General features: G+C 37.9%; 1 protein-coding gene and 1 long non-coding RNA gene across 2 annotated transcripts; one reads left to right on the top strand and one right to left on the bottom strand.

Moving 5' to 3' along the window:
- Positions 1 to 166: 166 nt before the first annotated feature.
- Positions 167 to 1755, bottom strand: LOC110841981 (bacillopeptidase F). The gene is made up of 3 exons (XM_022087685.2): positions 614 to 1755; positions 382 to 553; positions 167 to 304 (listed from the first exon to the last, which is right to left on the bottom strand). The coding sequence occupies exons 1-3, from the start codon at positions 1712 to 1714 to the stop codon at positions 264 to 266; spliced, it is 1314 nt and encodes a 437-aa protein (XP_021943377.2). The 5' UTR covers positions 1715 to 1755; the 3' UTR covers positions 167 to 263.
- Positions 1756 to 7688: 5933 nt separating this feature from the next.
- On the top strand, positions 7689 to 8237 carry LOC110841926. The gene is made up of 2 exons (XR_002547266.1): positions 7689 to 7900; positions 8001 to 8237. It is a non-coding gene; the product is annotated as an uncharacterized LOC110841926 (long non-coding RNA).
- Positions 8238 to 12683: the final 4446 nt, after the last annotated feature.

Below are 12683 nucleotides of genomic sequence, written 5' to 3' on the forward strand. Positions count from 1 at the left end.
TTTTAGTAGGAACTACGCGTCACATCGTTCCGCTGGTTTTCATATGAACAATCTCATCATTTGACCCTAATTTTTATCATTTAAATGATATTATGTACATGCATATTGTTCAAAATACTTACTACTTAATGATGCGTAATGATTTTCAGACAAGAATACGCAAATATTTGAAGTTAATTATGTTTGAAAATAAATTTTATTTATATGTATATTCCAATTTGAAAATAATTCAGTTTGGCTAAAACAAGTTGTGATTATTCAATTTAAAGTCCAAGAGCAGCAGCAACGTCGATACGTCCGTAACCTGAAATTCACAAAATATTTTTAATACGTCTTCATTGAACATTATCCGGTCTTCCCTGAAATTGTAGCAAACCTTACCGAATGCTTGATTGGGGAAATCTCCAGGTCCTGGAAGTCCGCAATTTCTGTCAGCATTGGAAACGGTGGGGTGGGCTGGGGTGGTCGTGAGGGCGTTGAAAATCTCGTCGAATCCATAGGTTGGGTTGGCAGACAAGATAAGAGCGATGGCTCCAGCGGTGTGGGGAGTGGCCTGTGATGACGATTTTTAAGAAATTTGCCTCAGAAATTACAAAAAATCAATGTAACTCACCATTGAAGTTCCTGACATGGTGACGTAATTGTTAGCTCCCGTTCCGCACGACACAATGTTGCTTCCTGGAGCGGAAATTTCCGGTTTGAGTGCTCCTTGTGTGTTGGGTCCTCGGGAGGAGAAGGTCGCAATGGCGTCGGTGTCAGTGGTGGCTCCGACGGAGATAAGGTTGGGCTGGTCTCCGGGAGAGTTGGCCGTTCTGCAGGATGATCCTGAGTTTCCGATCGCGAAAACTGGGATGATTCCAGCCGATCGCCACGCAGATACGACAGTGTTGTAAAATGGATCCCCAGAACCACCACCCCACGAGTTGGAGACAATATTTGGTCTGGGATTCGCGGTCAAGACCCATTGGGCGCAGTTGATGAGGTTAGCTTCAGTTCCAGACCCTTGGTGGTTAAGTCCTCGGCAAGCGACCCATTGGGCAGCAGGGGCGACACCGATACCGTTGGCACGTCCAAGAATGGTCCCTGTACAGTGAGATCCGTGTCCTTGTTGGTCAGTTGGCTCAGCCGTGTTGTAATACGGGTCGCTCCAGGCACCACCGTACGCATCAGCGAGGGCAACGTGTCCTAGATTCACTCCGGTATCGATGATGCAAACGACGACGCCTTCGCCTTGAGTGCGCGCCCAGGCTTCGGGCGCCCTGATCTTTTCAACACCCCATTGCGCGGCTTGGCTAATGTTTTGTGGTGACTCAACGATGACGGATGGGCTCATTTGAACGGTGACTTCCTTGCGGAGGGTGAATTCTCCGGGAGTGGCGGCCAGGGTGGCGAGAGTTTCGGGGGTCAAACCCTTGACGAGGATGATGTTGGATCCCCAGTAGGTCTGGGTCTCGAGGCCGAGGGAAGAAGCGACTTGGACGAAGGGGGCCTGAGCAGCGGAGGTGAGACCTTGCAGCGTGGCGACGAGGGCGGAAACCTTGGCGTCACCGGAGAGGGAGGAAAGTGATCGGCTGGCTTCGACCTGGTTCATGATCTGGGGTAGTTCGAGAATCGCCTCGGTGGCGCCCTCTTGAATGGCGCGGCTGAGGGCAGGGTGGACCGTGCCGGCGGCGGCGACTGCCAGGGAGGCAGCGAGGACGAGAAGCAACTTCATGGTGGAGCTGAGGAGTGGAAGGAGATATTTTATTGGATTGATGGTTTTGGAGCGGTGTGAAGAAATGGGAAATTTGGAGCGCTTTTATATGAAAAGGATAAACACGATGACACCATATACAAAGATTAATTTGTATAGAACTAGAAGTGGCAATGCTTCGATAAGCGGAGATAAGCGGTTAATCGTTGTCTGGTCAATAGGGAAAGCCCAGTTTTGCATGCATACAACATAGTTATCAGTTATTGCAATTCGTTTCGTCTATCGGTACTACTCCATTGATCAAATCTGATGAAAGGGAGACGTTAAATCCCAGACATGATTGAATACTTACTAAAGATCAGTTATGTAGCATTAGGTGCACACATGCATATAATTAATTAATTATTTATTTACGCATTTAGGGTTTTCCGATCACAATGTGATTCGGTAATACGGGATAATCTTCTTTATGGCTATCGAATTGCAATTATGAAGATATATAATTTGTATAAGGTCTAATTTATAAATCGGGAATACCACCCAATTATGGAAATTCCAAATTAAGTGATCAGCTCGACAACAATTGATTTACGGTATGAAATTAAAAAGCCAATTCCGTCAGATTAAGTGATCAGTAAAATAAATAAATTTCGTCATGTTTTCATACACTGTCAGATTTTTAACTAAAGAATAGTTTCAAAATGAATAATGGATCACCAGCAGAATATCGGTGCGAATGTGCATAGGTGCATAATTAACTTTTGCATATGAAATACATATGTTTGTATGATTGTTTTGGTATAATGCACATTGCTTGAACGGTTGGACAAAAATTCTTGTTAAAAAACTGGGAACTTATTTTGTAAACGCTTTTGCTTCACTTGCATATTTAGATACATTGATACAGGCGTATGTACATATTTAGTATGTATTCAATGCTAATATATTGGGATTGTTTTAATTAAATTAGTTTCGAAATTTGTCGCACTATGCGACCACTTACATCTCGTGCGGTATATCTTGTGCGTCTACAGATGGGACGAGATGTATGTAGATAAGATGTTATCTACTTTATGTGCAGCTATATACATATCTGTACATACATAAATATGTATGCTAAATTTGTACGCATAAGTGCAGCATGGTAGAAAAATAGGTATGCACGCAAGAATCTACGAAAATTAATCAAACGCATTTCAGTTTGGTTTAAAGTTGATCGACATTTTTTCTGCCTTGTACAGGAGTAACAGAATTTATGTATCTAATGACTTCAGAACTTGGTACATATGTTGCATATTATGTATCCCCACAAAATATGGGGGTCAGCCACTGTGGATGGAGACATCTATAATAAATATAAACATATTTTGTGTCGTAACATAACGTACTTAATAACCTAAGATTTGTCTACAATTTCGGCCATTAATTACTCAAATTGAGCGTACATATATGTATAAAAGGAGCAGAAATATGGGCATATGTGTATAGTAGTATGCAAGCCCTGAGCAATTACGAGTTTAAAATGACATTGGAATTAACTATCAAAGTACACTGAGGCCCAATTGGTTCGAAAGTCAATCAAGCAAATTATCACCATGGTTCATACGTAACAAACCAATTATTTCCTCAATAATTTAAATTGTTTGCTAAATAATCAATTACAATCTGAACCTGCTAATTTATCACTACTGCAGGATATGCGTCAACCAAATAACTTCAAAATTAATCGATTCGAAATCGATCATTCAAGCGCAAACTACTTTCCTGCCTGGAAACATATTTACAGTTGGTCATAAAAATGGGAAAATTAATTGAAAAGCTGATAAATCCCTTTTCCTACACGTCTTATATTCCGGAAATTACTTTTATCACGAATCTGACTGCAATATCGTACGCTATTCCGATAAAAGAAAATTCAAAAAATAGCAAGCCTCGTTTCTCCGTAATTCACACAAAATCGGACTGGTACTTTTATTTCGCATCTTTCACGATAACTTTGTTTTACACGGGAAATTACTGCTACTGGTTTTACACCACGATTTACAATTCTCCTAACAATCTCCAAGTTTGGCAAGTGTTTATGTCAATTTATTTTTTGTTCTCGTATTTGATAATTTTTGGTATGCAAGCGACCCTTCTGTTGAGACGATCTGAGTTCCAATTTCTTCTCGAAACTTTGCTATGGATTGAAGAAACGTGCATTAAGAGAGGTAAATCGAAGAAACTTACTTATGTATTGTAAGTTACAGTCTGTATAATCGGAAAATATTTTTGTTTGCCAACTGAGTATTTATTTGTGTATTTACTTCCGAACTCGATTTGCATGTACGAATGTACGAATTTGCGATCTTCTCCATTTGGGAAGTTAGCAAAAATTGCAAGCATACCTTTGCAAACTTTGTTTTGCTAACAATGTCGTGTTATTGCCAAACAAATTTGTCGATAGATTGTCCCAGACTACATACAGATGCAAAATTTGCATGCAAAAATGATACGAAATCAATTCGTCAGCTACCTAAATACACATGCACATATGTATCAGTAGGTGCAACATTTTATTAAGCTCGTGCAAATTTTTAAAAACTAATATTTTCGTAGTTTTTGAATTTTCCAGGTAAGTATTTATTTAACCTTGACCTTATTTTCAGGAGCGTCCAACTACCTGCAGCTAAAAATGCTGTTAAGTTTGACCATGGCAAAGTTTTCCTTGCCTACAGTTTCAATTTTGATGTCGCTGTTTGGCTATTTTCGACCATGTGCGCCGCCATCAGTCATAGCCGCATTTATTTTTAAGTGCGAGAACGGATGGGTTGAGGATACGTTGGGTGTGATGCAGCGGCTGTTCAGTGGATTGTGCTATGCGTGGGTGTGGTACGTTCTGGCGGCCGCGGTTGTCGTAACGATGTCCGTAATCGTGGTTTATCCCGCCGTTATGATTGAACTGTGGATGAGATGTGGTGAAATGTAAGTGGTTGCTTGTCTCTCTGTTCAGGTAATGTATTCATAATCATCAGAGGGCGGATATGGATTTATTTTCAACTTTTTTGTGTGATGATGACCGATGGGGAAACTTTGTGGGTGTGTTCTCTAACTCGTATACATAGGTAGCAAAAATTTCAAAATATTTTTGGCATATCTTTACATATTTCTTGTTTGCCGGAAATATTTTAGAATTTAAATTTTTATTACCATTTAAACATAGGTACTTATAATCATTTAAATCTTTTAGATAATTTTCAAAAATTCATAGGTTTTAGAAAATTGAAGACATTGGATCACAAAAAAATCCAGACCAGTAAATTCCAAATTACGAGTTTGCTTACGAAATGCTTATTTCTATGGTTTTTTGCACATATTTCATAAATATTTTAGTGTTTACTCACAAAAAAATTAAATACATATTTCCGCGAGTTTTTCGTAAATACATATTCACTCTGATAATTATCCTCTGAATTTCAACGTGTACAGAAAACTGGGCTAAACATTGTTTTTGGGATTCGCAATATATTCCATTTATTCTCAAAATTTCAGCCAGGTTCGCAAATCTACACGTGCCGTAGTGGACTATCGAGTCGGACAAGTCGCTCAGAGTTTGACCAATGACGTCTTAAGCAAACCTTGTCTCCAACTCTTCCTCGGGTTGAGCATTATGGCCGAAATATCCGCCATGTACGTCCTGACAACGTCCTCCCGCCACCTGACTGTGGATGCCGCCATGTTCTTCGTCCTCATGGGGGTGGATTACTTCATAATTATTCACGTCGTCCTTCGCGCCTTGAGCAAGTCGTACGTGACGTCGGTCAAATTTATAAAAAATATGGAACGGCTGCACAAGCGGGATCCCTGGTTTAAAAGGTTTTTAAGGTCATGCCCCTCACTCAAGGTTGGGATGGGCGACGGAAAGTTTTTCGATGGATTGACGTCATTCGTCATTTGGCAATTTTGTGTTGACCGATTGATCAATTTATTGCTATTATAAAGTAAGACGACAATTCAGTATTTCCTAAGTGAGATGATCTATATATACCTACACATTTTTACATAAGTTCATACCTACATAAATATCTTAGTTTGTTGATTTATGGTCTTTGCATAACAATAGAAACAATTTTATTTAATTACACCAAATTGCATTTGAGTATATAAATAAAATTAGCGTTATAATTAACGTCAATAATCATTCATTCATGTTTTATATATACAGATTATGTGTGCGTCTACAAGTCAAGGCTAGCCATGTCCGTCGTACATGTGGGTACATGAAAGGTTATCATGTACAATTAAGCAAGGCTTTAATTATCCTTTTACGTAAATGTTTTTGCTTGCGCCTACTACTTGACCGTAATTTCTCGTGAGAAGCACTTTCGAGCTCGTCGGATAGGTGACACAGATAGCTGACTTTTATGGATTTTACACTAATTGCATAATTCTGTGTAGCCTATGCTACAACTTACATATATTCACCAACATATAAATTAATAAATCTGTGTGGATATTCCAATATTGTGATGTATATATTTATATATGGTAGCAAAATATTGTTGTAAGACTTTCTAAAAAACACGGTAGTGCCATGTAAATTTTCGTATTTTCATGCATTTTTACTTACGTGCTGAAGCATGAATGCCATGCCATGCTACATGCTAAGTAACTAAATAAATACATATTTACATGTTCAAGGTCCGAATAAAATTAATTTAATTACTTCCATAAAGTTGATCTCCTAAATATTTAATCCCCAGAAATTAATCCACATGCTGATAATTACCAATCAGGTATTAGCATCCACATACATATTTCCTTGAAACAGTTGACCCAAATGTCCAACCATAAAACATTACTAAATTTAATTAATATATATCTAAATATGAGAATACATATTCATATTAACCAGAAAAATATTAAAAATTAATTTGCTGGATGCTGAGGAAAGATATTTCCAGAGGTGGGCAATATACATGTATATTGAATATACATGTATATTGTATTAATGTACATTTAGAAATATCATATTTCTAAATGTACATAAATACGTTGAAAATACTTATTAAATAATTAGACCTAGCTAGAAAATAATTAGGGATATATACGTACGTGCACACCTGGACGTATGTCCTGATATTTACTAATTTTCACCTGTTATATAATCCACACGTAACTTGTTGTCAACTTGTTGAAGTGGTACACAGCCATTATCTGTGTATGTTTGGTCGTTTGTGTTTTGGTCTTTAGTTGCATAAGTAATGCATGCACTAAATATGTACGAAGAAAGTTGTACTTATATAGATATTTACGTAGAAAGACATAAGTATGTAGCCCAATGCATATTACTGCGTAAGTCAGAAAATAAATTATCACCAGAGGACGGATATGTATTTACGAAAAATCGCTGAAATACATATTTCATAATTACAAAAAGAATGCCAAAATATGTACGAAATATGTATGAATAAAAACCATAAAAATAAGAGTATTTGCAAAATTTAAATTTTTTAATTTAATCCTCTGAATTTTTTGTGATTCGCCTTCTTTATTAAGCAAAAAATCGTCTAATATGGTTGAAATAGATATTTGCAAAGTACATATTTATGCATGTATGTATTTCTGCTAAAATATCTAAAGGATTTACTTATTTTCGAATAATAATAAATATTTATAAATAATTCTGAAAACCGAGAAATATATAACAATATATAAAAGTATTTCGAAATTCTTGTAAACTTGGTGGTGTAAACACCACAAAGTTTGAGCGTCGGTCGTCATCAAATGGAAGATTTTAAAATAAGCACATATCCGCCCTCTGATCATCACACCTGTAATTATGCATGCAGTTTCGTTGGAATGGGTCATAAAGGAGTCATCAAAATAGGAAATCATTTTGCATAATGACCACTAAGGCGTAAAACTCGAGTACAAAACGCCAACAAAAATCCCCTGCTACAAAATTTATATAAATAAATAAATTCATTAGCTTTATTTAAAAAGTATTTAAGAGCTTTGTCAAGTTGAATGGAAATCATAACAGATTTGCAGTGCAGAAAAAGTCTCATTATTTCACAGTTAAGTCAAACGTCCAAATTGTTTAAGAAAGTTCAGCTTGTTTCTTAAAATTTAATAAGTTTCTCAAAGTTTTGGAAAGAATGTCACGAAATTTAGCCGCATTTCTCTTCCTAATCGTAGCCATTTTTGCTCTGCACATGGCTGATGGTAAGTAATTTTTTGCTATTGCTGTCATTCAAGTACATAATTCATAAACTCGAAGAGATAAATAAGTAATTTTGTGTGATACGTTAATTTTATTTTTTAGCAATTCCTCAATGCAACGAAGTCTGTGGTAGACCTGTCGACCAGCAGCACGCATGCTGTGAAGCGAACGGTTATTTTGCAGGGACTGGATGCCAAAATGGTCAAATGTTCTGTGGACCTCATCATTGATAAAATGCATACAAGTTTTCTCGTAGATTTAAACTTTTAGAGGAGTTTGTGGGGCGTTACTAAAGTGAATTGTTGAGTATTTTAATAAATTTTAGAATTGGTGTGAATATTTTGATGTGATTTCATGATTTTATTTTTGCATTACGTAAACGTGCTCTCCGCCTTTTAACATTTATGTATCACATAGGCATGATATCATTGGACCATGACCACCCACCCACTTATTATGACAATTTAGTTTGAATATGTGTACATACTAATTAAGTTCTCTCTCCCAATTAAAATAAGTGCGCCGCCGTTTGAATCACTCTTCTGGAAACGGCGAGTAACAAATTAATCGTATGTGTCACCAAAATCACGAAATATGTCACTTTTGCATAGAGTTGCCAGCAAGCCGGCTTATTGAGTTGTGAGTCGAAGCAAGCCGAGTCAGAAGCAAGCCGGCTTGGCTTGACTCGACTCATTAAGAATCTGAGTGAGTCGAGTGAGTCGAGGCAGCTTATTGACGAAGCATATGCACATACGTGTGCATGCATTTTGTGTTTACAAGTTGAGAGAACTGAATTTAGTTGTGTATGTGTGTAAGTACGAGGAGGCGGAGCCAGCCGGCTTATTGAGTGAGTGAGTCAAGCCGAGTCCAACTCACTCACAACTCAATAAGCCAACTCATTGAGTCGACGGCTTATTTGAGGTCAACTCGGCTCGGCTTGACTCGACTCACTCAATAAGCTGAGTCAAGCCGAGTTGAAGTGGCAACTCTACTTTTGCACTACGTGCATAAATGAAAAACTTATATCCTGCTAGCATTGGCGAAATGGTAATTTTCTTCAGCGACCTGAGTTCCTTGAGCGACTTCTTTCTCACCTCTTTCGGCTGACAGGTTGTAAAGAGGGACAAAATCTCCAGTAATTTGTGCGAATTATCGAACACATCGTGCAAATAGGGCATCAGGACGTGAAATATGACTAAAATCATAACTGAAATGCATGGAAATATCGCGTAAAACCAGATTGGCAGGATCGCGTAGAATTTAAAAGTTACAAAGTTGCACAAGATACCATTCGCTAGGCATAAACCTTGGCCAAATAGGCAAATGCAGTCAAGTAGCTCTTCCATTGACACCACTGTGATTTGAACTTGGCGGTACTGCGATTCCACGAGCGCACCGCGCATTCTCACAACTATGGCGCGGAATCGGGTGGAATTTTCTTGAACTAAAGCATTCAACGTGTTCCTCACCATTTGAAACGCGCTGATGGAAAAGAGGACTATCAAGGCGAGTAATCTGCACAATTCGGCTGGTACTGTGAAGATAAGGTAGAATCTGAACATGTACGCAAGAGGATGTGTAATATTGAGCAGGGATAAGATGTGATAGAATGGGTCTAAATTGAGGTAAATTGCGGCTAGCGAGATCAGCAAGGGATATGTGCTGAAGGCCCAGACGAATATGGTCAATGTAATCCAAACTGGACGTCTGGAAACTGGATGGCGTCGTCCTGGAATATTTTGAAGTACATAAGTTGTAATTTGGGCACAATATATGTACACAAAGTATACAATATATAAGTATTTTATGTAGAAAATGTGCATACACATAGAGATGTACATACACATTTATATACATATGTACATAGATCGGAAATTTTGCGTACTCCGGCCTCCGTACTCCGGCCTCCGGCCGGCCATGCGTACTCCGGCCTCCGCGTACTCCGGCCTCCGGCTGGCCACATGTACTCCGGCCTCCGCGTACTCCGGCCTCCAGAAAAAGCTGCGTACTCCGGCCTCCGGAGGCCGGAGTACGTACTCCAAGCCCGGAGTACTCCGATCTATGCATATGTATAGGCATATTTAAACAGAAGACGGGTTTGTACATATTTACGAAAAACCGCTGAAATATGGTATTTAGTGTTTAAGAAAAAAAAACTCCAAAGCAATTACGAAACATGAACAAAATAAACTATAAAAATAAAAATGTTGCCAAAATTTTTATTTCTGAATATACTGATCTGCACTTTTGTAATCGAGTTTCTTTGAGCACAAAAATGTCGTCTCTTGCATTAAAATAAGTATTTACAAATTATTTATTTAGAAAAATACATAAAATACATAAAAAACTCTTTTGTTTCCAAATGATATAATTTTCGTGCCTGATTACTAAATGAAGCTAATTAATTTATGAGGTACACAAATACAAAAAATACTACAATTACATAGAAGGATCTAAGAAAGCGGTAGAAATTTCAATTCCTAATATTTTTGTCTCACCTTTTCTTTCAAAATTATTTTTCGTCCAAAGCAAAGTGTTCCAACCCTTGACACATTCTCTCCCGTACAAAATCATTCCCAGGTTGACCGCAAATGCGGCCGATGCTGAGGACAATAACTGCACCACAAGGAGGAATAAGTAAGCGGCAGGGAGCGGGAGGTAAAATTGGAATATTTGTGACAGTAAAATGACCACTAGTCCGCCCACACTGCAAAATCCGAGTCCAATAAACGTATGAAAGTACCAGAGATAGTTTTTAAGACGTTGAGTACTAAAGAGGAATTTTGTCTTTTCAGGAAACCACACGATTGGAGGCAAGGTAAAGTGTTGCATCCATTTGGAGTACGCTTCAAACGCGAGAAGCATAGTGATGATTTGGTACGCTTTTTAAATTTGGCGCACTAAGTAAAATTATTAATATGGCCGGGAAAATATTTATTTAGTAGCAGCTCAGGCTATTCTGTCGTAAGGCGCTCAGCGGTATATTTAAATTGACTATTTTGAAGCGCAAATGTGGACAATATTTAAGCAATTCAAGGAATTTTTGAGGTACAATATTATATCCTCTGAATAATGACAAGGTTTCCAAGATGGAGGATGAATTGAGTAGTTCAAAGCGAAGGTATAGTAATTGTTTTTTGGCAAGCATGATCGATCTGAGCCATTATGGGTTTACATATGGGATATAATTATTAGATTGAATATTGAGAAGAAAACAACATTATTTAGGACTTTCTGAAGGAGCTGGGAGCTGAAAAATGTGTGCATAAATACGTATCTGTACATACTTATTTAATTCAGACAGAATTATTAACCAACCCACCTATATAAATATGTAATGTGGTCTAAGGAGTAGAAGGTCACTACTTGTCGGGCCCCGATTTCGATCTCCTTTGAATATGTTGTAGTACTACATGAGTGTAGAAAAAGTGAAGGAGGGTTAGACTCCATGAGCCCATTTACGCCCGCCACACCCCCTCAAAGCCGCCCAAACCCCCAGAGTTGCCGCACTAAAATCATCGCCAAAAATCGAGTTTTGGTCAGATTTTCAAAAAATTTACATTTTTGTGATCCCAGATAGTTGCTCTATTATATCCAATAGCAAACTCAACTTTTTTGAAATTTCGATTTTTTTCAATACATACCCTTGGTCAGAAAATTTTCGAAAATATTGAAAATTTCAAAAAAGTTGAGTTTGCTATTGGATATGATAAAGCAACTATCTGGGATCACAAAAACGTAAATTTTTTGAAAATCTGACCAAAACTCGATTTTTGGCGATGATTTTAGTGCGGCAACTCTGGGGGTTTGGGCGGCTTTGAGGGGGTGTGGCGGGCGTAAATGGGCTCATGGAGTCTAACCCTCCTTCACTTTTTCTACACTCATGTAGTACTACAACATATCCAAAGGAGATCGAAATCGGGGCCCGACAAGTAGTGACCTTCTACTCCTAAGACACGTGGGATTTCTAAGCATTGGTCGAATTCGTGACGTATAGTAGATATCATTAAATTATGCTAAACACACGCTAGGATTGTGCATAAAGTATGTTACAGATTTTCTACCCTGAATTGACCTTGTGTTATAGCCTTTGCAATAATTTACACTAATTTACACTTATCCTTAGTCAACAACTGTGCTGGACCACCACACATGTATGGTCGTACAGCACTAAGGATAAGCGACGAAAGCGTTTAAATGCCTCATATCGTGATGTATGTGTAAATTAATTTTATCCTAACTTGCATTCGAAGTTACGTTCACATTTTCCCCCAATGAATTTCAAGCCGAAATTTTTAGAACTTTGTGTTTATGAAAAAGTATAATGTATAATTGTCTAGTGTCGTTCGTAATGACACAAAAAAATGAATAGTTGGTCATTCATAATTAATTTTATTTACTTGTGTACTTATAAAATTTCTAATTGACAATCCGAATGCTCGGCATATGCTCAACCTAATTTTCCAATGTGAAATGATCAGGCAAGAAACACTATTCTGTTCAGTGTAATGTAATTTACACAAAATTAATCGGGGTTTGAAAATTCGTACAATTCCCATAATTAATTTGACTTACAATAAAAGTACGTCCAATAGTTCATGTATGCTAAACAATCTTAAACGCTATTGTGGGTAGAGCTATAGCTGCGTATGACAAAAAACTATCATTTTTACGTTGCATAATTTGTGGTTGATGTTTATTAGCTCACCCTGCGTAGCACGGGAGCTATTGAATTCCTCTTGTCTGTCTGTCCGTCCGTCCGTCCGTCTGTCTGTTCACGACCGT

Source organism: Folsomia candida, unplaced genomic scaffold (genome assembly GCF_002217175.1).
Source record: "Folsomia candida strain VU population unplaced genomic scaffold, ASM221717v1 Fcan01_Sc001, whole genome shotgun sequence".
Classification (NCBI taxonomy): domain Eukaryota; kingdom Metazoa; phylum Arthropoda; class Collembola; order Entomobryomorpha; family Isotomidae; genus Folsomia; species Folsomia candida.